Below are 24,009 nucleotides of genomic sequence, written 5' to 3' on the forward strand. Positions count from 1 at the left end.
TGCAAGTGACTTTGAAACTCTCGAGTGGAGATCATCCTCAAACGGATGGGCAAACTGAGCGTGTGAATTAGGTGGTGGAGGATATGCTACGTTGTAGCATTGGTCAAAGGCAAGGACAGTGGGATTTATATCTTCCGTTGGTGCAATTTGCTTACAACAATAGCCAACACAGTGGAACCAAACTAAGTCCTTATTTTGCCATGTTTGGACGGCATCCTCGAACAGCGGTGGAGTTGGGTTTGCATTTGAGTAAGGACGTTCAAGATAAGCTTGATTCTAAGGCGACTGATTTGGCCACAGAACTTGATGAGATTTTGGTGGTGTGCAAACGGAATTTGCAAGCAGCTCAGGATAGAGCAGAGAAGTTTGCCAATGAGCATCGCCAATTCCAGGAATATAAGGTGGGTGATCTCGTCTTTGTGCGCGTGATCTTTCCGTGTTTAATGGTAAAATGTGAGATGGATGAGAATGCTGCTACCGCTAGAACTCGATCTGAGAGCTGGCACCTGATCTCCGAAGGTCACCAGCTGAGGAGGGGTGCAAGAAGTGGTGGATCGGCGGGGAGAGAGACTCAAATCAAAGATAATGCAAATAGAGGGTGCGATTCAGGAGTCTTGAAGTACAATGGAATGGGAAAGGAGATGGGGAACCCTAGCTGCGCTGGGGTCTCTCAAAACCACTCTCCTGTTGGCGGTTCTAACCGCCAGCATATGCCTAGAATAGAAATAAACTAGTAGTCGTTTGAACCTGGCTTTCAGTCGTGAGTGGAGCTGCTCCTGGGCGTGCATGTGTTAGGGGAGGTTTCCACTGCCCCCTGCTTGATCTAGGCGCCATCCTCGGGGCCATGATCAGTGTCCATTGCTTGGTGGTGGAGTTGGTTCGCTTCCGGAGCTCACTGTAGGCGTCGCAGTCGGCGGCGCTGCTGGGGGAGGGTTAGGTTATCGTTGGGCTCACTGTCGGGCGGGTCTGAGCCATCATCATCCTCATACTCGGCGAGGAGCGCTTCAAGATGGTCAATGTGCTGCTGGTGCTCCTGGATGACGGTGACTCCGTGGTGGTACTTGTCTCGCCAGTAGTTCTGCTGGCCAGTGGGGTTGTTGTTGGCGCGAGAAGAGCTGGCGGCCATTGTCTTGATGCTCTGGATGTCGCCCTGGAGGTGGTGAATGGTGTTGTGGAGGTTGCCGATCTCCGCGACGAGCGGCTCATAGAATTCAGCGCGGACTGCGTTTCTGGTGTTGATGAAGGCGCCATTGCGGGAGAGGTGCTGGGCGATGTCCTGAGCCTGGGGACACGGCCTCGGATGGCCTGGCTGATGTCATGACTGATGCGGCGCTCCAGAGCCTCGAAGAGCTTGCGATGGAGTATCCGGGATCTTGCATCTTGTCTTCGTGTTCTTGGCAGATTTTGTGGTCGGAGGAGGCTCTGTCTTTGCATACCTGGGACTGGAGTGGAGGCATGGTGGATTGCTGGTGGGGCTGAGATGCTTGGACTGGTGGAGAAGGCGCTGAAGGCGAGCCGTAGGGCGCTGAAACTGAGTCGGGAGCTGGGTTCTTGATGGGGTCGGCCGGCGTGATTTGGGGCGTTGATTGCTGCTGAGGTGGCTGATGCTGAGCGAATGCAGATGGATTGCGCTGATCTGTCGAGTTTGTTAAGATTTGACAGTGCTGAGTTGGCGTGAATTTAATTATGGTCGTTGAATATGGACGGTCGAGATGAGGCGCTGTAATATTTGATGAAGAGCTCGAGTTTTTGCTGAATTTCAACGGGGCATCTGCTGTGGTGTTGAGAGTCGGATGTGCTGCTGATGGATGGAGAGGTTTAACGTTGCCGGAGTTGACGTACCCGCTGGAGATCTTGCTGTTGCTGGCGGTGATATTGTCTGGGTGATGGGAATCGTTGTTGTCGTGGTGCTGGTCGCCAGTGAAAGCTTCTGAGTTGTTGAAGATTGGTGTTGGAGAAGGTGAACGAGCTCGGGGTCGGCTTGGAATGGATTGGTGCTGGTGCTGGCGGGGTTCTGTGGTGTTTGTGGTGTCCCTGTTGGTGAGGAGGACGTACTCCGTGCTGCGGTGGCAGTTCTTACGTTGAGGAGTTTGACGAAGCTTGTGGCGGCGAGGTGGTGGAGATTCTTCGTCGGATGAGGTGTCTTCGCTGCTGGTCTTGCTGGGGTGGGGCTGGGTGGTGGATTATGCTTCGATGAGGAGGGTTGGGCTTTCTTCTTGTGCGGTGGTGAGGGCAGGGTCTCGGTCGATGCTGAGTTGTCGTCGTCAGCGTGGCTGTGTTCAGTCGAGGAGCTGGTAGACCAGGGCTGCTTGTCAGGGTGGGCGGCGTGCAAAGCGATGAGCATCGGGAAGATCACAGTGGAGATGGTTTGGCCTCTCGTAGGTTTCTCATTGATTTTCTTCAGTTGCTTCGCCAGCATAGTGTTCAGGTGGCTGGCGACGTTGACTCACTCTCCTCGGTCCATGGCATGATAGGCTTGGGTGGTAAGCTTGCTGATAGATTTGTCAGTGGGACAGAGGTCGTAGAGGAGGAGCAGGGCATGCAGCTTCTCCTGGTGTTCAGAAAGAACATCCTCCCACTTGGGCCCTTCTGTTGTTGGGGATGCGCCTGGCTTGAGGATGACCTTGGGAACCTCTTTGGGGAACTTGTCGAGTTCTTTTCGAGGGATCTTGAAAACTTTGCTGAGCAGGGCTGGCGTGATGGAAATGGTGTTGACGTCATCCGAGATCGTGTTGCGGCTCTCGTCATACTTCTTGGCGAGCTTGCGGGCGAGGTGGTGATCAAATGGGGTTTTGAAGATCTCGAGGAGCTGGCCGAACCCCTGCTCGACCAGCCATGCCGTGACTGCCTCGGTCGGAAGCTTGGGCAAGCTGTAGCTGACATACCTGAGGCGTCTTGGGGGAATGGCTCTCATCTTGCGCTTGGGCATTGTTGCTGGAGCTGGTGGGTCGCTGGAAAGGGTGCTGGCGAGCTGCTGTTGGCGACTTAGGTTTGTGTCCCATGAAACTTGGTGGGGTTTAGTTTGAACGGTGGGGATTGCGTGGCAAGATCTGAGGGCTGTGATCTGTTGTGGAGATGATGATCTGGCAGCTGAGATTGAGCGTTGTTGGACGGTGCAGATCTGATCTCGTGGAGTTGATCGGATGGTAGCTTGGGACTCAGCATTTTGTGCCGAGTTGAGTGGCGACTGGAGGGTTGTCCAGGAGAAATTGCCGGTGATGGTTTCTGAGTAGCGTGTTGGCCATTGTTGATACCACGAGGCTTGCTGATTGTCGATGACGCTCATTGTGGTATCATCTGGTGTTACTTCTCGATACGGACGGCTGGTGTTGAGTGTTCGGTTCGAGTGGCTGGGAGAGTGTTCGGGGAATCTCTCGGTTCCGGTGATGAGTTGCGGTCGGAAGTGTGGCTGAAAGGTGGTCTGGATGTTGCAGAAGTCGACGTAGTATGGTCGGAGCTTGTTGAGGTTGACAGTTTCAGTGAAGTCTCCAGCGAGGGTGGCGACGTTCGCTGTCGAGTTGGGGTAGAGTTCGGTGATGATGAAAGGTCCTTGCCACTTGGTTTTGAGCTTGTTGCCGAGCTGAGTGATTGGTCCTCGATACTAGAGTACATGATCGCCAGGAGAGTACTTTGGAGTCTTGTTTTGAGCGAGTCTTCGGTCGTGCCGGGCTTTTCTTTGCTTCTGGATGGTGTGGAGGGTCCACAAGGCGTTGAGTCGGAGCTCGTCGAGTTTCTCGAGTTCGAGGAGTCGTTGCCGGAAGATGTGTCGGGGATCCAGGTCGTACTTCACCGCAACACGCATGCTGGGAATGATGAACTCGATTGGTGTTATGGCTTCTATTCCGAAGGCGAGCTTGAACGGTGTCATGTCGGTGGTGATCTTGTATGCTGTCCGGTAGGCCCAGAGAACGTCTCCGAGTTTCTCGTCCCAATCTTTGCCGGAGTTGCTGATGACTTTCTTGAGAATTGTCTTGAGTGTCTTGTTGGTGGCTTCAGCTTGGCCGTTGCCTTGCGGGTAGTAGGGCGTTGATGTCTTGTGTCGGATCTGGAACTCTTCAGTAAGGTGTCCGATGGTTTCATTGATGAAGTGGCTGCCGCGGTTGGTGACGAGTTCGAGTGGTGTTCCGAAGCGGGTGATGATGTTCTCGTAGATGAACTTGGCTGTTGCCTTGGCGGTTGGTTGTTTGAGTGGAGCTGCTTCGGCCCATTTGGTGGCGTAGTCGGTGGCGACAATGATGTACTGGTTCTTCTGGGCTGTGGTGATTTGGGGTCCGACAAAGTCGAGTCCCCATCTCTGGAAAGGCGCAACTGGGAAGGTTGGGTTGAGCGGTTGACTCTGAGTTTTTGGTGGAAGTCAATTCCTCTGGCAGGTGTCACATTTCCGGCAGAAGTCTTCGGTGTCTCACCATATTGTCGGCCACCAGAGTCCTGATTGGAGAATCTTCCGGACGGTCGTGTCGGAGGCGAAGTGGCCGCCGGACGGTCCAGAATGTGCTTCGTTTATAATCCAGAGGGTGTCTGGAACTTTGATGCATCTTCTAAGTATGTTGTCGATGCCAAGTTTGTAGAGGCTGTCGCCGATGATGGAGTACCGGCAGGTTTTTGAGACAAAAGTCTTTCTCTGGTCTGGCGTTGTATATTGAGCTGGGACTTTTGCTGAGCTGAGGTAGGCGAAGATGTCGTCGAGCCATGTTGGTGGTACTGAAATTCGGAAAAGGTTGGAGTCGGGCAAATCGTCGGCGAGTCGATTGGGTGATTCTCCGGTGGTGATGCGGCTGAGGAAGTCGGCCTGTTCATGCTGTCGGCCGGGCTTGTGGACAATTTCGAAGTTGTACTCTTGGAGTAGAAGGAACCATCTGGAAATTCGGCCGGAGAGTATGGGCTTGTTGATGAGGTAAAGGAGGGCCTTGTGGTCAACGAAGATGATGACTTTGCTTGAAAGAATGTAGTGCCGAAACTTCTGGAGGGCGTATACCATGCCGAGGGCTTCTTTCTCAGTGGTGGTGTAGTTGCGTTCTGTCGAGGTGAGTAGTCTGCTTGCGTAGTAAATCGGCTGGTCTCGGTTGTCCCGCTGGGCTTGGCTAAGAACTGTGCCAGTGCCGATGTCAGAAGTGTCGACGTGGATATGGAACTCTTTAGTCCAGTCTGGTTTGGCGAGTATTGGTGCGGTAGTGAGCTTGAGCTTGAGGTTGTCAAATGCTGTCTGCTGAGTGTCCGACCAGATCCACTGGGCATCGAGCCGGAGGCCATCAGTGAGAGGTTTGGCGATGTCAGCGTACTTGTGGATGAATCTTCGGTGGTATCCGATCTTGCCGAGAAATCTTCGGAGGTCCTTCTGGTTCTTTGGCGGTTCGAGCTGAAGTATGACTTTGACTTTGTCCTTGTCGATGAGTATGCCGTCTTTGCAGACAAGGTGGCCGAGAAGTACTCCGGACTTGACAAAGAAAGCGCATTTCTCGGGGTTGAGGGCGATGTGGTTTTCTTCACACTTCTCGAGGCATTTCTCGAGGCACTCGAGATGGCGGTCTTCAGAGCTGAAGACACTGAAGTCGTCCATGAAGACTCGCATGAAGTCAGTGAGGTAGTCTCGGAAGGTGTTGGTGACGAGTCGCTGGAAAGTGAAGGGTGCATTACAGAGGCCGAAAGGCATTCTTCGGTAGGTGTATGCTCCCCATGGGCTGATGAATGCTGTCTTGTGCTGGTCTTCGGGGGCAATGGTGATCTGGTTGTAGCCGGAAAATCCGTCGAGGAAGGAGTACATTTCGTGTCCGGCGACTGCGTCGAGAACTTTGTCGGTGAAGGGTATCGGGAAGATATCTTTGTTGGTGAAGTCGTTGAGCTGCTTGTAGTTGACACAGATTCGGAGCTTGCCGTTTTTCTTCTTCACAACGACTAGAGGAGACAACCAGATCGGATTCTGGATCGGGTAGATGTATTCGACTTCGAGGAGTTTGTCGAGCTCCTTCTTGACTTGCTCCATGAGGTTTGGGTTCATCCGATAAGGTGCCTGTCGCTTCGGCTGGGCATTTGGGAGGAGGGTGATGGTGTGCAGACATAAGTCTGGTGAGACTCCTTTCAGGTCTTTGTAGCTCCAAGCAAACAAGTGCTTTTTATTCTGGAGGAGTCTCAGGCCTTTGTTCCGGAAACTCTCAGAGATGTCTTTGGCGAGAATGATGTGATGCTGATTCTGGTCGGTGGCAAGGTTGATCTTCTCGAGAGGTTGGGTGGTCGGTATTGTCGGGATATAGGCAACTTTCTGGTCGGAGTCGACAATGAATGCTGGCTGAGTAGCGATGGTGGTGTCTCTGGTTGTCGGGTTCTTCAATGCTTCGGTAAGCTGGGGTCGCTCTTGGCTGAAGTCGGCTGCTACTCTAAAGATGTCAATTTCGGCGAGCGGTTCGAGGTCGGGGTAGGCTTGGAGTATTTGCTGTTCTTCATAGTCGTCGAGGCCGGTTTCGAGGTCATAGTCTTCGAGGTCGACCGGTCGGATGTTCGTCGGAAGGTGTTTCGATGAGTTTGTCGAGACTGTTACTGGACCTTGCGAGCCTTGGAGGAAGATCTGATTGGTCGACTAGTTGTGCATTGCTTGAGTGTGTTTGAGCCACGGGCGTCTGAGGAGGACTGCATAGCCGTCTGAGTCCTTCGGAAGCTTGAGGATGACATAGTTGAGTGGAACTCTGATGCCTCTGATATTGGTGATGACATTCCAGATAATTCCTTGGGGTCGGACTGATCGGTGGTCGGCCATTCGGACGTTAAATGGTGCTGGCTCAACTGGACCGAGGTTGATTTGTCGGACGAGACTCTCTTCGATGATGTTGACGCCAGAGGCGCCGTCAAGCATGGCTCCTCGGACTTGGTGTCGGCCGATTCGGAGGTCGATGGTTGGAACTTCATTGTCGCAGTCTCCGGGTTGTATCTCAGCTTGAAAGGCATCAACAGTGTCCTTGCTGGTATTCAGTGCTGGGGCGTCCGTTGGAGGTGTGTCCGGAGGGTTAGTCAGACTTACCAGTTGGTTGACGAGATATGGAGCAATCTTCAGAAGCTGGCCGACAGTGATCTGGATGTTCTAGGTGAGGATGGATTCGGCGACAGTTGTATCTCCAATCGAGTTGGCCAAGAGTTGTGCCGGTAAAGCTGTCGGCTGGTTTCTCGGTTGCTGTGTGCTTGACTTGGGCTGTTCTTCGTCTTCGGAGTCGAGGATGACTAGTTCGGGTGGCTGTTGAGTAAGGTGCTTTTGTACTTTGGCAGCTAGCTGTCGGCGTTTCTTCCACTCCGGGGTTTGTTTCGGGTGCTCTGAGCCCGTGTCATCTTCGGTGTTTGAGTCTTTATCCGGTCGTTGTTGATGCTGTGCTCGAAGTTGTGCTCGAGTCTGGACTGCCAGAACTTGTGGTTCTGGGTCTTCTTTGGGAAATGGGAGTTCGTCGGCTTCGATGAGTCTGGTTGCCGGTGGTTGCTGTTGCTGTTGGTCTGGCTGTCTGGGCGGCGGCGGTCCGAGTCTCGGAGGGCCGGGCTGGTCTGGGATTCGGCATTGCCATGGGTGGCTGTTGTAGTTGCCTTGATATCTCTGGTCTTGATAGCCTTGATATCGGTTGTAGCCTTGATTCTGGTAGCGTGGATAGGCTTGGCTGTTGTTGTAGTCCATCTGGTTTTGTCGGTATTGTTGGTATGGCCGGTTGTCGGGTTGTTGGTATCGGTCATTGAAGTAGGGTCGGTTGTTGTAGTTGTTGTTGAATCTCAGTGGTGCGTTCCATTGTCGCAGCAGGTAGTTGTTCCGGGGCGGTCGCCAGTTGTTCGGATGTGTGGCCGGATATTGTGTCGAATACTCAGGCTGTCGGGGAGGTCTCCGGGGGAAGTTGGAGATTTGTCGGACTTCAGGTTGGCTGCGGAATCTGCATGTCTTGGCGTCATGGTTGTCTTTCCCGCAGATTTGGCACTTGACAATCTGGAGTTTGCAGTCGGTGGCTGAGTGTCCTTCATTCTTGCATTTTGTGCACCAGACGCCGGTTTGGACATCGGATTTGTCGCCGGATGTGGTGAATTTGGTGAGGAGCTTCTGGATCTTTCGGATGCCGACTTTGTCCTTGGACTTGCCGGTGAGGCTGTCGAGGAGGTCGTCCTCATCTTCCTCGGAGTCGGAGTCTTCCGGTTCATCAACTCGTGCAGTTTGTCGGCGTATTTGAACTTCTTTTAAGTCTTTGGAAAGAGTCTTGTAATCGCTGGTGTAGATTTTGGTGGCGGCTTTCTTCAAGTGTGAAGCTAGTCCCTGCATGTACCACTGGTATAAAAGTATGTCAGTAGAAGAGCTCTTGCAGCGGTTGGCGTGTTTGGTGAAGCGTTCGGTGTATTCTTCCAGAGTTTCGCCAGTACGCATCTTGATGTTCTGTATCTTCTGAAGCTTCTCTGACTGGCTGAGTGCTGACTTGAAGTGGTCGGTGAAGGCTTTGGTGAGCTCGTCGAAGGTGAGTTTCGGGTCGGTCGTCTGAAGCCATTCTCCGGCGCGTCCTTTGAGGGTGCAGCCGAAGAGGAATGCGAGGTTGTCTTGCTGGCCGTTGACTCGGGCGGCCTCCTTGAAGCGAATGACGTGCTTTTCTGGGTCTTCAGTCTTCTTTCCTTTGAATTGTGGGTAGGTGACAAGCTTGCCGATGACCGTGTTGGGGAGTACCATTGTCATGGTGACGATGTCTGGGGGAATGTCTGGTAGACTGTGTGGCAGAGGGTTCGGTGGAGCTTTTAGCGGGACGTTTGTCGGAGCAGTTGGTGGAGTGTTCTGTGGTGGCAATGTTGATGTTGATGGAGAGGATTGTGGGAGTATTACCTGTAAGTCCGGTTGCTGAAGATCGATGTCTGGTTCTGGTTGTTGGTGGGGTCTGCTGAACGCCTGGTCGAAAAGTTGGTCAAGTGTGTATTCGGAGGATTGGCCGAACTCGTATTGCTGGTGATGTGCTGGTCGATCGTCTGGGTCGACAATGTATATCGGTCGGAGGCCGTAGTCGACTGAGTTGAGCTTCGGGGAGTCTGGTTGTTGCTGGAAGTTGTAGAAGTCCGGTGCGGAGGCGAACGGTGTGGTCGAGGTAGAAGCTGATACTGGTGTCAAAAACAGTGTGCCGAGGACTGCTGCTGAAGCTGTCGGTACAGTCCAGGAGAAATAAGTTCTTGGGTCGGTCTGTCCTCGGAAGAGTGGGTTGTGGAAGCTGTGCTGGGGAGTGTGCTTAACTTCTGGCTGGGTCTCTGGCGGGTTCTCCGGTGCTGCAGTCGGAGAAGCAGGCGGTGTCCTAAAATTCTGGTAGCCTTCTAAAATCTTTCCGGCGTCTTCGCCAGCTGCAATTTTGGGAAACAATTCATCAGTAATGTACCTTTCTCTTTCAGAAACTTGTACAAAGTGGGACCACTGGGTGGCTTTTTCTTTTCTCTCTTTCTCTAGTCTTTTCAACTCTCGCTGGAGGTGTCGTTGAAGTCTTTCGGTGTCTTCTTGTTGTTTGCTGGCTGCTTTCCTCGGCTTGTTCATGCGGCTCTCTTCGGCCGTGGGTTCTTGTACACTAAAACTATCTTGGATGTTGGTATCTCGGGGATGAAGGTCTTCATCAAACTCTCGACTTGGTTATCGGTGATGGTGTCGGGTATTTGGCTGAATGTCGAATCGATGTCGTATCTTCGGGCCTATAGCATCGAAGCTAGTCTCCGGCAGTAATTATTGTATAATCTTCTAAAGGTTACTATGCAAAGATGAAAGATGTGGTGAATTTGACGTCAGTCAATTGAACAAAGTGTGTTGCCGGAAGAAGGTCGTGAATCTTCTGCCGGATGATCTCTTGGAGCTTATCGGGGAGTTGACTGATTCGGTGTAGTAGTGATTGGAGAGCTGTCATGCAGGTCGGTCGAAGAAGTTGTTGGGATGTCGTCCGGGCTGGTGTTTGGGCGCTCAGAGGAAAACTCGTCCGGAAGTGGGTAGCAGTCGTACTCCAGAAGTTTCTTCTTCGTTTCTTTCTTCGGCGTGGGTTTGTCGGTGGAGTCTCCAATCGATTTGTTGACACGAGGTGCTGAGTGCAGGCTGGTCTTCCAGGTGCCGGTGCCGAGATGAAGCTCGACAAAGAGTTTTGGATAGTTGGACTGGTTGGGGTGATCAGACCCACTTTCGTCGTCAATGGTCTCTAGGCCAGCGTACTCGATGGCGTGGTCGAACAGAGTCTTGGCAGCGTGGAGATTAGCATCGTGTCGTCGTTGGATGGTGTCCTTGGTGCTGGTTTGGGCGCTCAGTCGGAGAGTCTGTCGGAAGATTGTCGGTGAGTTCGGGAGCTTTCCTTCGGTGACTTGGCCGATGCCGGGATAGAGTGTCAGAGGCTCGTCGTAAGAGAACGTGCGACTGATGTGTGGAAGAAGCGTTGGTCGGGAAGATCTGTTGCCGGAATTCTTGCTGTTCTTTTGTCTGGTCGGTAAAGTAGAGCTGTTGTCGGAGAAGAGTTTGGAGGGTCTGCCGGCGAGTTCTCTGGCTTGCAGCCGGTGTTCTTCTGCTCGAATTCGGAGTTGGGCTCTCAGATTGCTGGTCGGAGAAGATCTCGGAGGAGATGCTCGGGCTTGCTGTCGGTTCCTCGGTGCTGGCCAGTGAAGAGTTCGATGCTGATGTTGGGGTTGATTGCAAAGGTCTTCTTCTCCTCATTCGGATAGAGCGCTAGGAGGTCTTGTTGAAAGATCTTTAATTTCTTCGAAAATTTGTTGGTGTAGTTTTCTTCCTCTAGTAGTCGCTGCAGCGAGGCGTGTTCCGGGTACCCATGTTGGTGGTGGCATACTCGATGTGGAGAGAAAGAGTGGTTCTTGAAGTTCTTGAATCTCTGCACACAAGAAAATTTCAAAAAATGCAAATGGTTACCAGATTCTCGTTCCTTGATCTCTCTCAGCGATCCATCCCACCGTGGTTGCCAAATGTTTAATGGTAAAATGTGAGATGGATGAGAATGCTGCTACCCCTAGAACTCGATCTGAGAGCTGGCACCTGATCTCCGGAGGTCGCCAGCTGAGGAGGGGTGCAAGAAGTGGTGGATCGGCGGGGAGAGAGACTCAAGTCAAAGATAATGCAAATAGAGGGTGCGATTCAGGAGTCTTGAAGTACAATGGAATGGGAAAGGAGATGGGGAACCCTAGCTGCGCTGGGGTCTCTCAAAACCACTCTCCTGTTGGTGGTTCTAACCGCCAGCATATGCCTAGAATAGAAATAAACTAGTAGTCATTTGAACCTGGCTTTCAGTCGTGAGTGGAGCTGCTCCTGGGCGTGCATGTGTTAGGGGAGGTTTCCATTCCGTCAAGTGAGCAGCAGAACACCTTGGTGCCTTTACGGACAGGGAAGAGTGATAAACTTTCCCATCGATATGCTGGTCCATATGAAGTGCTGGAGCACATTGGTAAAGCGGCTTATCGGGTGCGGCTGCCAGCTGGGGTGAAAATTCATCCGGTATTTTATGTCAGCCAGTTGCAAGGTGTACTATCTCGGAGTGACAGGCCCAATGTCTCCTTGATGTATACGGCTATGGAAGATGGACCAAGAGCTTGAGCAAGGTTCCCCAGAAAGGGTGATCACCGGTACAACTCGTCCTTGGGACAAGGACTTTGTTGGGGGGGAAGAATTGTTAGGTGCCAGCTTTGACTACATGGTCAACGTCAGTCAAAGGGAGGCTCAAGGGTATATTAAGGCATGTTAGGGTAAGGGACTTAACCTACCCTAGGGCTCACAGTGGAGCGGCGGCACAGTGGAGCTTTTGAGGTAGCTCGGGGGTGGTTGGGTGGTGAGGAACCTCAAGAGGTGGCGTAGCATAGTCTAGGGCGACTAGATCTCTGTCTTTTTGCAACAGATCATAACAAATATGCTAAAGGTGACTGTTGACTTCATTGATGATGTCTTGATCCACTCAGAGGGGACGTGGGAAGAACATGTCCATGATGTTTGTAAAGTGTTAAATCAGCTACAAGACATTGGTTTAAAGCTAAAGAAGTCAAAGTGTGTATTTAGGTTCAAAGACATAACTTATTTTGGGTATAGTATTTCTTGTGAGGGTTTGCAAATTGATCCTAACAAACTTGTAGCTATTCTAAAGTATGTGCAGTGCTTTCTGGGAAAGGTGCAGTATCTCAGTTGTTTTATGGATCATCTTTCTGATCACATTGTACCATTGTGAGCATTACTAAAGTCATCACCATCATCTTTTATCTGGTTTTTAAATGATGAATGGGCATTCATGGATCTCAAAGAGCTATTAATGACTCCTCAAGTTTTGGTATATCCTGACTACACTTGATTTTTTATTTTGCACATGGATGCTTTTAATATTGGTCTTGGAAGTGTGTTAATGCAAGAGAACCCGAATGTGCCTAGTCAACACCATCCCATTGCATATATAAGCTATATATTACAACTAGCGAAGGTGAACTACTTCACGACAGAGAAGGAGTGTTTAGCAATAGTCTAGGGTTTCAAGAAACTTCATGCATATTTACATGGTTCTTGGACGTTACTAAAAGGCAATCATGCTGTTGTTACTTCATTATTAAAGCAAAAGAACCTGGTTAGTCATATTGCTTAGTGGGATTTGAAGCTTCAAATATATAATTTTGATGTTATTCATCGTTTGGGGAATTCTATGGTTGATGCTAATATTGTTTCTCAAGGTCCTTTTCTTTCTTCACTCTCTTCTCATGTTTCTAACGAGCCTATTATTTCAGCATCTATGGATTTTCTAGACGAGGATTTTGTGCCGTTAGCGGTGGTTGTACTTGATATTCAGTGTCCACAAGGTGCAAAGCAAGATTTACCTTCTCTTGATGAAGTTCGCGAGGCTCAAAAAATTGAGCCATAGATTCAAAATGGGTTTGAGAATCTTGCATCACTTACTGATGACTTACCATTTCGACATTTGCATTCTCAATATCACCTTAAAAATGGCCTTCTTTATTTTTTAGGGACAGATCCTAATGATCATTTATGGTTGGTGGTGCCTTCCATCTTTATTCCACGGTTTCTTCATGTTTACTATGATTCTCCTGTTCTAGGCGGGCACATTGGACATCGTTGTATGATCAAGAAGCTACACAAATCTTTCTATTAGCCAAATATGTGACGTGATATTATCTGAGAAGTGCATAGCTGCATTTATTGCCAAGCTCGTAATACTCCCCCTCATGTTGCAGAAGGACGGTTGGAGTCAATTGCAATTTCCCATCTATTTGAGTTTGTGGCATTTGATCTTATAGGACCTTTTCCACGATTGACTGCTAGCAATGAATATATTATTATTGCTTCTGATTATTTGACCCGTTGGGTGGAAGTTGGTGCTCTTGCTAGCGCCTTTGGATACTTCCTCCTCAATCGAGTGGTGTTCCAGCGTTTTTGTTTGGAGCGGATTTTTTCAGATAATGGTCCCGCATTTATGGCTAAAGCATTTCATGTTTTGATGTCTTGGTTGGGGATATTGCACATCATCCACAGTCAAATGGTTTACTAGAATGACTTGTTCGGATATTTAAAGGAATGATCGCGAAGTACATGAACTTTCAGCATTCAGATTGGGATGGCTATTTACCGTCTCTTTGGTATGCATATATCACAGAGGTGTAGAGTTCTGTTAATACTTCACCATATAAACTTTTATATGGTCATTATTTAATATTACCAATGGAACTAAGTTTACCTTCGTGATTGCTACGAGCTGCCAATACTACGTTGTGGGATCAATATTTGAAGAGCATTCTTCCACTTATCTGAGCAAAGTTTGCCGAACACTTAAGCTGTGTACAATTGGGATAACAATGGCATTATAATTCCCACTTATAGAGCACAAAATGGATGACTTAGTGTTAGTCTATTTTCCCTGTCTTATGGTATATAGTTTATCTAAAGGGCTCTTTGCTCAATGGAAAAGACTGTATTGGGTGTTGCGGCAAGTTGAACCAAAAGTTTATAAAGTTTGGCATGATATTTAGCAAGCCGATCCTTTATAAATTATGCATATGTAGCAGTTAAAACACTTCATATAAAGGGATTAGGAATAACTGATACCACCTATAAATTCACCAATGCCTCCTCTTAACATTCCTCTAGAGAACCTTGATGGTCTTCCATTATTCCGAGAGAAGAGGATGATATGAGGTCCAAGTGTACGACTATGATGCCGTATACTAATATTAGCATAGTGGGATTTTGGTAGCTATTGGATTGATTTTAATTTGGACCACTTGCTTCTATATATAAACTAGGGCTTTTGGGCTAATTGATATGCATATTTTTTGTATTCCCTTTCCATATTCTATGCACTTACAATGTAATATTTAAAACTTTTTATATTATTTTTATGAAACTATTATCAGGAATACATAGTTAATACTATAATTTTCATGAATAAAGTTTTAAACACTATAATTATTTTTTACTATTTTTTATACTAATATATCTTGTATTTATCCTCTATAAAATTTATTATATTGGTGTAGATCTTGCTTTAGATTACCCCTGCTGCCTAGCTCTATTCTACTAAAAGACTTCATACTATTTGTATGGTGTGATGGAAGCTGTAATATAGAATGGATTCATGTTTCCTGTAGTGCACTTGAATTTGGAGCCGAACTCCAAGCCCGTTGCACTACGAACAAGGGTCCGGTACAATCCCACGAGCACCAGCTCCCCGTATCTAGCACCTACATGCAAAATGGTGTCAGATGGAGTCTGGCACAATTTTGGCATACCGGTGGCCTAACGCGAGGAGGAGGGTACTCCACCGACTAGAGCAGCGTGGAGCTTGGGCTTAGACCCAAGCCGGACGCAGAACAAGGAGCGACACAGCCTAGCGGGAGCCAAACTAATGTCTCAGGTGGTCGAACATGCATTCCAACCACTATCCCTACTATACATTTGGAACCCCCCACAGCCCCCCCCCCCCCCCCCTCCCTTGAGGGACACACGCTTTGGGCTTTCACCCCAAGCCTCCCTTAGTACCAGGAGTTAGTCTCTGGGACAAGTCCGAAACTTACTAAATATGGAATAGCCTTAGATTGCGAATTTGGACACGGGATGAACACCATTGTGTTCAGGCCGATCTCTACATTCCGTAGATATGCCAAATGAGCGAATCTAGACACTTTTCATAAATAGCATATAGGACCGAAATGAGACTAACACTAAGGGCATGATAGCGAGGGTGTTTGGCAGACACGGTAAGCTATCATCCGACAACATTGAGGGACTAGTCTCAATACGCGAGGGTTTTTGTCACTAGCCAGTGCAAGACATAATGAGACGGGAACTCTTTACCGGGCTAAGTATGCTTAGCTAATAACACATAGGAATTCCTTCCTTATGCTCGTCCAGTCTAAGTACACTCGAAATGCCCAGTTAACTCCACTAGCACAAGAGGGGTTACTAAAGGGATCCAACTGTACCGATTTTCTGCCGTCATGGCAGTAAGGAAAGAGTGTCCGTAAGGACTGGTCAACAAGTATCTTTCGATACCCAAAGTCACATTCGCGACATTTCCAAACATGACACCAACAATCCATTACATGTATCACAGGGTTTCTAACTTTGGTGAATTGTGGCTTATGCCAGCAATAGCATAGTTCCATTCCATTGTTCGAGCAAATGGCTAGGATCTGTCTAGGGCTTTTCATGGAGGTGGCGGCGCTGGCCTTGGTGGCGGAGGAGCAGTGCTTGTTGCTGTGGGATCTCTTCCAATGTGTGGAAGTATCAAAATCCTGGTGCGAGACAATCCGATATAATTTAATAAAAAAATGCTATTTTACAGCTCAAATATATTTGCTTCAAATGCCACCACATGAAGAAAAGGTGCTTGCCAATGTGGGGTATTATATAAATGCTCATCAAACAATACTTTCAATAAGGACTGTAAAGTAAGATGTTACAATTATGATTCTATTTGATCTTACAAAGTAGTCTTTAGATGTTTAAGTAGTAAAATAATATAGCTAGCTTAATTTTAGGGTGTAAAATTTTTAAAATAATGTATTACTAATTTCAATGTATTCCTCTATAATAATTCCTAGCAACTAACTGTCATGGGGCTCTAGACAAGTAAACTGTCAAAAGAAGTTCTTAATTATGCTGAAATGCACTTGCATTTTCACTTAGACTTCTATTTAAAAAATTATTCTCATAATTCTAGGGTTATTATCTCTGGCAATAGAACATCTTCTTCAACTACTTCCTTAACAATGATGTAGCCATAGTAATTATAAAGAGTGTTGTTGCACCAACTTTTGTATCAACTAATGACACTTATTTATTAGGCATTGAGGTGAAGAATTGTCATATCCACTTAATATTATAACACTCTATATTTTTAGGTCTTCTAAGGTTTGAATCCACCAATAAGTTGAGTAAGTAGGTTGTATGCTACTCTTATATGTATTTACTAAATACATTAAAATCCTTGTAAAACTGATTTCAAATTATAGGTTCTATGTCAAAGTTGTTGTAAATAAATATATATTTACCAAAGCAAAGTTAAAAGTGGGAACATATTGCTTGCAACATTTGCCCCCTATGGAAAAATTCTATGGTAGTCCTTATTTTTAAAGCATTTGCCTTCCAAATTAATGTTAAACTTTAAGTCCTCATAGGATAGAGAGCTTGCAATTATCAGTAACATAATTGAATGCTATGTGAACACAAATAATTGTCCCCAAATTGATAAGCTAGAACAAAAGTATTGAACTTCTAAAAAAATAGCTTATACTTAAATTTAAGAAAAACTAAAGTTGAGACAAACTTAAGATCAAGAAAAATAAATTTAAAAAAACTTAAATAAATATTTATTATCAAAATGCTAGATGGAGTGATTGGTCCACTTCCTTCACATTTTTATCTTCTTCTATATTTTCAATGAGATGGAATCCAAGATCTTGCTGAAAGTTGGTGGCATGATGCTTATTAATATGTCTTTACTTCCTACTCCTCCAAATGCACAAAATTCTTTGTAAGTGAGTGAACTTTTATACAATGAATCATATTAGTGTAAACAATTAAAGACAACGCCTTGAGAGATAATTCATAAGGATTCAAATATAGAGGGAAAAAGTTTATAAGAAAGAGTGCATCCCCTTTTCAAAATTGTTAAGGGTCTTAGGGTTAAAATTTGAATAATATTGAATTAGGTAACATTTCAAAAAGTTTAAATTAAGGAGTTTACATTTAGTATCAAAAAGGTCTGACTCTTTTACACTATATATTGAAAATGACATTACCAAATAAATAAATAAACAAATAAACAAATTTAAAATAATATATAGAGCTCAAAATTGTTTATAGAATTCTCTACACCACAAAAAAAAAACAAGAAACCTTTACCAATGCATTGTTTATGATTAAGAAACCACACTTAAGAATAATGTCATACTAGCCATGCTTTATTTATGTTGTTGGCTAAACTGTCCTCAAGAAATTATAGCATTCAATACTTAAGAATTGCCATGGTTTATTTATGTTGTTGGCTAAGTTGTCCTCAAGAAATTAAAGCATTCAATACTATAGGAAGAAATAGTTAGACTCAACTAAAATAAAAGAGCTTCAAGGGAAGGTCCTTGAATGAAAGTATCCTACTTAATGAGGTTGAAATTTATAGCAAAATCATTCATTAGTTTGTCAGCCAAACATCTTACTATAAAAGTGTAAATATCATAGATAGTGTCCTCCATATATTAGTATAGCAACTATCTAATGTAGTAGACATTGATTATTGTATAAACCCAAAGGTACCAACCTAAAAGGAAATTTAAAAATACAAAATTTAAAATAAAAATATTTATTATTGTTAATAAGCCTTATGCACATAAGGTAGATACATTGTACAATTTGCAATCGATCACATGGCAAAACATCTCCTATATCTTTGTGGTTAAATGCCTCTTGAATAATCCTTGCAAAAACCTTCATTTCAGCTCACTTAAAAACACACAAATATTCTAAATTCTTTAATTTCTCCCACCAAACTTTAATGGGAAAAACTTTTGAAGCTTGGGTGTGATTTGTTGTGGATTCTTATGGACATAGGCCATCTAAAAAATAATAACATCTTTTGTAAGTATTGTTGGGTGGTGCCTAATGTCCAGCCAATTTGTTTCAAGCTATGATCACACAAAAGATAATGGTAAACAAAGCATTTTACATTTCAGATCCAAAGTAAATGTGAAGTCTTGAGAAGTCCAAACTACTATATCAAATATTCACTTTTATAGGATATTATTGTAAGTTGATTATCATGATGAAAAGAGGGTGTAGATTGTCCTCTTCTATAACTATATAACACATGTGATTATAGGGTGAGATAAAGGTTCTTTTATCAAGTAATTGCCCTTTTTTCCAATTGGCTTAAAGGGAAAGAGATGGGGTGTGCTATAAATTAAAAGTGCAATTAATAAACATGTGCTAATATAGATTATTCTCAAAGGTATAATAGCACAAATCAAGGATATATTTATAGCCTATAGTGTTAAGGTTAGAGACATATAAAGTAGAAAACTAGGTAAATCTTCCCTATAAATTCTGAATATCTAACAATCATAAAGATGCTAAGGAATATTCTTTTCTCAATTGATGACAGTTCAATATAAATGTTCAAAGCACACTTTAAAAAAAATTCTTCCATTTATTACTTATGTAAGTTCCTAAATTTAGCCTTTCCAGGAATTCAAACCCAAGGACACTTAACCCTAAATATGTCAAACTTTTAATTTATTGAAAAAAAGAGCATACTTAGTCTTTTCCTTTTATATTTGAACCCCTATAAATTATTCTTTTTAAATTAGGATTTCATATATTTTAGGTTTGATATTATGTAAAGTTGTAGCGTAGAGAGTATATACACACCTTTCCATTATAGGTATCAATTAATTATTTTGATAAAAACCTCCTTCACATAATTTGGTATCTTCTTCTTGTATTTATCATGGTATTCCTACTTAAGATCTGACATTCACCAATGATTCCCTCAAGAGAAGAAACATCTCGAATGTGCTTGACAAACCTAAGCCTCATTCTGTGTGCAAAGAGCTCTAATACAAGGTCGTCTTCCCATTGCCTACAAGCCTAAGCATGAGAGCGTTCCAGGACACCGAACGCCTTCCAAGCACTACTGTATTTAATAGATGTGTTCTCTATGATAAATCATCAATCCCTAGATCTTCCTATCGCCTTGCAGGTTGCAGCCAAAGTAGCGATGGAACTCAAGAATTCCACGAGTCTCCATGCGATCACTGCCGCTTCATCCCCTCCATTCTCTGGGCATTCTCTCCACAAACCTCAAAGCGATGATCTTAAAGATACCATTATTTAGTCATAGTTTGAAAGAGAGGAGAGCGTGTAGGTTTTCTGCGCTCGCATAGGGACACGAGTAAGCATTCAAGGGCCATCGACGTCAAGGCCATGAGCATAGTGGTGGATTTCAATCCTCCGTCGGCCTGGAGGCGGCCACAAGATGGAAGGAAATGCGGGTTCAAGTACAAGGCCATGGTGAGGTTCCTGGCACTCACGAGACGACGGCTTTGCGTGCTGGGTTTGCACAGCACAATGGATTGCACAGCTCCTCAAAGTGGGTCTTCAGGAGATCTGGAGGGCAGCAGCAACTGTGATTGCTGGTGCGGATGCGGGAGGAGGCAAGTGCTTGCATCAATCCTGGGAACATCGCTAGCAACGAGTGAGGCTGGACTACATGCAGGTGGCCTTGAAGATGGCTATCTAGTAGTAACAGTTATCCTTTTCTTCGCAACTTTTCCTTGTTCTTCTTTCTTGCTCTTCTCTTTCGCAGCAAACGCTGAGAGCAGTCCATCCGAAAAGGCCTGACTGGTACGAGGAGTTCTACGCACAAAGCATAAAATGTGGAATGGTGGCTTACGAGGCTGAGGTGAACGACTTACAAACTCTCGATGAAAATTTTTTCTTCCATGAAATCCTTCTAGGCGGCGAAATACAAAGAGAAACTGTTCGAGAGCCTGAGACAAAGATCGGCTGCCACCACTGTTTTGGAGCTCGGTGTCGGCACGGGTCCAAATCTCAAGTATTACGCGAGATCAGGGAGCGGCATGAGTGTCATTGGGATCGATCCCAACGAAAAAATGGAGAAGTACGCTCGAGCTGCTGCAGCCGATGCCGGGCTATCGAATTCCCAATTCAAGTTTATCCATGCCGTGAGTGCGACAATGTTCACAAGTTCATGAGTTTCTACTCTTTTTCTTTCCAGGTTGGAGAGCAAATACCCCTCGCCACTTCGACCGTAGATTCGGTCATCTCAACTCTGGTGCTGTGCTCGGTGAAAGATCTAAATTCAACTCTCCAAGGTTGTTTTTTTTTTTTCTCGATCTTCCGTTTAACACTCCTTGAATTAATGTAGAAGTGAAGCGAGTCCTCAAGCCCGGAGCTACGTTCTACTTCCTGGAGCACGTTGCGGCTCAAGGTACTGGCTACTGGAAACTCTCCTTGCGCTCCTGATCTCAGTCTCTCGCGTGAATCAATCCAGAAGGAAGCAGCGTGAGATTCTGGCAAAACGTTCTCGACCCCGTCCAACAGTTCGTCGCCGATGGCTGCCACCTCACCCGTGACACTCTTTCCGGCATCCAGTCCGCCAGCTTCGCGAGCGTCGCGGCGCAGCGAATCAACATCAGCAGCGCCTTCCTGATCTCGCCGCATGTCATAGGGACCGCGCAATCTTCACGGTTGTAACAACAAAAATTTGATCCTCCTCGGTGGAAAAATGCAATCACGACCATTCAAAGAGCTGCAGCTCAGAGCGGCGTGGCAGGAAAACAATTTCGAGGTAAAGTCTCCATCCACCTACTTACATCTTCCTTCGCATTTAAGCTCACGGCCACCGCGTGTTTTAGAGAGAGCGAGCGAGCGAGCGAGTGAGAGATCATAGAGTGAGCGAGCGAGCGAGCGAGATTAAACTCGAGGAGGGAAAAGAGCGAGCGAGCACAAATGGCTAATGCTTTTGGATTCCTTCTCTCGTGCGTGGTGGTTCTATCAGCATCCTTGTTTGTTTGCACAGAGGCGCGCTCCAGAGTTTTGTGCGCTCGCTCGCATCCTTGCTGCGGGATCTTTCCACCTGCCGGTTGCTTTGGGCCGCGAAGAGCTCTCGACTGCGAATGCCCGGGTCCGATCGTTCGCCCACATCCTCCTCGTCCAGCCTCGGGCCCTGCTCACGGCCCAAAGCCACCACCAAAATTCCCTCCATTCCCGTTCCCATGGTTTCCTCCATTTCCATTTCCCTTCAGGTTCCCACCATTTCCAAGACATGCTCCACCACCACTGCCTAATGTGTAACTAAAATACTACCACCATAGTCGCCACCTTTTAGTTCCACGTAACTATAGATCCGCCACCTAGAAGTTTTCACACAAAAATTAATAAAAAGGGATGTTTTTCCATTGCCGGGATTTGAACCCGGGTCGCCTGGGTGAAAGCCAGGTATCCTGACCGGACTAGACGACAATGGAATTGCAAGAAGCCTCTTCTGGCCAGTGCTTTCAATATCCATGGACAATTGTGTAAACTAACACTTTTTCCCTTGACTAGCTTGTTACTCGTTACATGAGAAAGTGTAACATATCTACAGTTGGGGATGCTTTTGCTTTTGCTCAGGAATCTAGAGGCTGTGAGATCTTGAGTTTGAGTTTGGTGGTGCGTCTCCTTCGCATTCACAAAGGGAGCTGGAGCAACTTGAAGAACCCTAACACGTTTCTTACAGCTTCGTATTAGGGTGGCGGTTGATTGATTGATTGATTGATTGATTGATTTGATCCTCACTTCTACAAAATATACTTTGTAAGGTGTACTCTCTACATATACTGCCTGTAGGTACACTGCAAAAGCTGAAAGACAAAAAAGAAGGAATACTAATGATCTCAAATGACAAAAACGGTCTTTTTTTCCTTATTTTTTTCCTTTTTGGCTTGTAAAAAAAAATTGATCGCATCTCTCGCTTGAGAGTGTTGTAATGTGTATTGATTGATTGACGATCTTATCCTCCCAAAAAGACCTCTATGTACACCAAGGGAATAAAAAAATGATAAAAAGAGATTTTTTCACATTTTTCCAGCCTCTCACACTGGGTCATTCCAACGATCCAAGCGAATCAAACCTTTGCAACAAACGAACGAACGAGCGATCGGTCGGGTTGTGCTGTGCGATCGCGGAAAAAAATCCAAAGAGAAAAGTATAAACCTCGCGGGCGCGTCTATGTATCATCTCATCAAGATCAATCCACTGTCCTGCCCCGAATCCTTCTTGCAGGACGCCATTTCCGGCTGCTGCTGCTGCTGCTGCTGGCAGCGGCGCTGCTCCAGCTTGAAATTCGCCTGGCAGATCTTGGCCAGCGACTGCAAGTTGCACCGCACCACCGTGTCGGTGAAAACGCGAGTATCCTCCCTGGTGTTCCCCTCTGGAACATCCACCACATAGGATTCCATCACCACCGTCACCACCTTCCTGGTGGGAGCCAAAGTTGCCGGAGCTGTTCTTCCGTGATCCCCGGAAGAACACCTCAAACCTGCGCTGCCGCCACCGGTGGCGATGGCCATGGAAATGGATCCACCACCACCATCGCTCACCTCAAACTCGTGCAAGCTTGTGACGGAGGCGTAGTTCCGAAGGCGGTGCTCGCCACCAACGACGCGGAAGCTGACGATGTGGTGCTCGTCGTCCAGGATCTCCAGCCTCTCGGTACTGCAGCTAGCGGGGAGGCCCGAGATGAGCGTGATGTTGCGGAGGCTGCCCACGCTGCTGCCATCGCCGCTGGCGATGACGCACGCCTTGACGAAGCGCTTGTAGGCCTGGGGCGTGTCGAAGCGGCGGAGCATCGGCCACACAGCGCTGACGGGCGCATCGATCCGCTGGAGCAAGAGATTGGCGCACTGGTGGGGCTGCGCGGCCGAGAGCACGCTGTGGAGGCGCCACCGCGATTCGTCCAGCTGCAATCGCTGCTGGGGCGTGAGCATATCGTCCACCTCTTTGCCGGTGGTGATTGTGGCGGCAGTGGTGGTGTTGTCCGATCCTCCGCCTCCGGCTCTCTCGACTTTGCTGGGCTTGGAGTGATCGTCCAGAGATACCACGTCCTCGAGACGGATGATCCGCTGCTCCACCACCATCCCAGCGCGGGTCTGGTAATCGGACAAGAACCCACGAGCGATTAGCGATGGGGGAGCAAAACCCACTACTCACAATCGCGGACCTTCTTCTCTTTTTCCTTCTTCTCCTTTTCTCACACACACTCCCTCTCTCTCCGCTTTCTCGCGCGGATATGCATTGCTCGAACCGACCAAGAAGGAAAAAGAGAAAGATAAAAAAAAGCAAGGAAGAGCATGGTTGACTTGCGCGGAGTTTCTAAAGCCAGAAGCTCGAGTGGGAGCTTAGATCTCGGAGGCGGCTCTCCTTGAGTCAGAGGCAGCACCAGCGTCGTCAAGGAGGAAGAATCCAATCACTCTGGAAAATCTCATGCAAGGAAAGCTCTTCCTTCGATCCTCGCTCTAAGATAAGAAGTGGAGATTGGTGTTCTTTACCTTGTTTTCTCCCAATGAATCGATCATCGTCGGGGCCACCATTGCGTTTGCCGTTGCGAGAAATCGCTCGCGCTAGCTCGGATCGCCCACACCCTCCAGCTTGGATAGAATCCAATCCAAGAAACAAAACCAGCCCAGCTTTCTTGATCTTCTTTGCGTGAGTGGGTTGTCAAGGAAGGTAGTCCTTTTTGATAGCTACCGCGAGCTCTGAGGGAACTCACACACACACAGAGGAAATTTAAGGAGCTTTCCTCTCTCTCTCTCTCTCCCTCTCCCTCTCTCTCTCTCGTGGAGAGAGAGAGAGAGAGTCTTTTGGTGTGAAGTGAGGGGCCCAAATGCGGTCACAAAATCGCACGCGTACGGCGGGCTCAGGATCTAACTGCAGGGCCGTCGGGAATATTCACCGCGGGGCCGCGAATATTCCGTCGCTCCGCTATTTGATCGATCGCTGTCCAACTTGCGCTC

At 46.9% G+C, this 24,009-nt stretch overlaps 2 protein-coding genes and 1 non-coding gene across 5 annotated transcripts; 1 reads left to right on the plus strand and 2 right to left on the minus strand.

Moving 5' to 3' along the window:
* The first annotated feature begins 19,173 nt into the window (after positions 1-19,173).
* Positions 19,174-20,764, plus strand: LOC9639743 (methyltransferase-like protein 7A). 3 transcript variants are annotated; one of them, XM_024660028.1, is made up of 7 exons: positions 19,377-19,504; positions 19,596-19,732; positions 19,800-19,895; positions 19,951-20,178; positions 20,232-20,328; positions 20,382-20,444; positions 20,508-20,764. In XM_024660028.1, the coding sequence occupies exons 1-7, from the start codon at positions 19,480-19,482 to the stop codon at positions 20,708-20,710; spliced, it is 849 nt and encodes a 282-aa protein (XP_024515796.1). In that variant the 5' UTR covers positions 19,377-19,479; the 3' UTR covers positions 20,711-20,764. The 3 variants fall into 3 exon arrangements, with proteins under 3 accessions (XP_024515795.1, XP_002985991.2, XP_024515796.1); XM_024660027.1 differs by having other exon boundaries at positions 19,174-19,732; positions 20,511-20,764; XM_002985945.2 differs by having other exon boundaries at positions 19,178-19,732.
* Positions 20,765-21,409: 645 nt separating this feature from the next.
* Positions 21,410-21,483, minus strand: TRNAE-UUC. Its single transcript has one exon. It is a non-coding gene; the product is annotated as a tRNA-Glu (tRNA).
* Positions 21,484-21,952: 469 nt separating this feature from the next.
* LOC9639662 (abscisic acid receptor PYR1) lies at positions 21,953-23,875 on the minus strand. The gene is made up of 2 exons (XM_024659915.1): positions 23,545-23,875; positions 21,953-23,145 (listed from the first exon to the last, which is right to left on the minus strand). The coding sequence occupies exons 1-2, from the start codon at positions 23,584-23,586 to the stop codon at positions 22,231-22,233; spliced, it is 957 nt and encodes a 318-aa protein (XP_024515683.1). The 5' UTR covers positions 23,587-23,875; the 3' UTR covers positions 21,953-22,230.
* Between the last annotated feature and the right edge of the window lie 134 nt (positions 23,876-24,009).

This window comes from Selaginella moellendorffii, unplaced genomic scaffold (assembly GCF_000143415.4).
Source record: "Selaginella moellendorffii unplaced genomic scaffold, v1.0 SELMOscaffold_71, whole genome shotgun sequence".
In the NCBI taxonomy this organism is placed as follows: domain Eukaryota; kingdom Viridiplantae; phylum Streptophyta; class Lycopodiopsida; order Selaginellales; family Selaginellaceae; genus Selaginella; species Selaginella moellendorffii.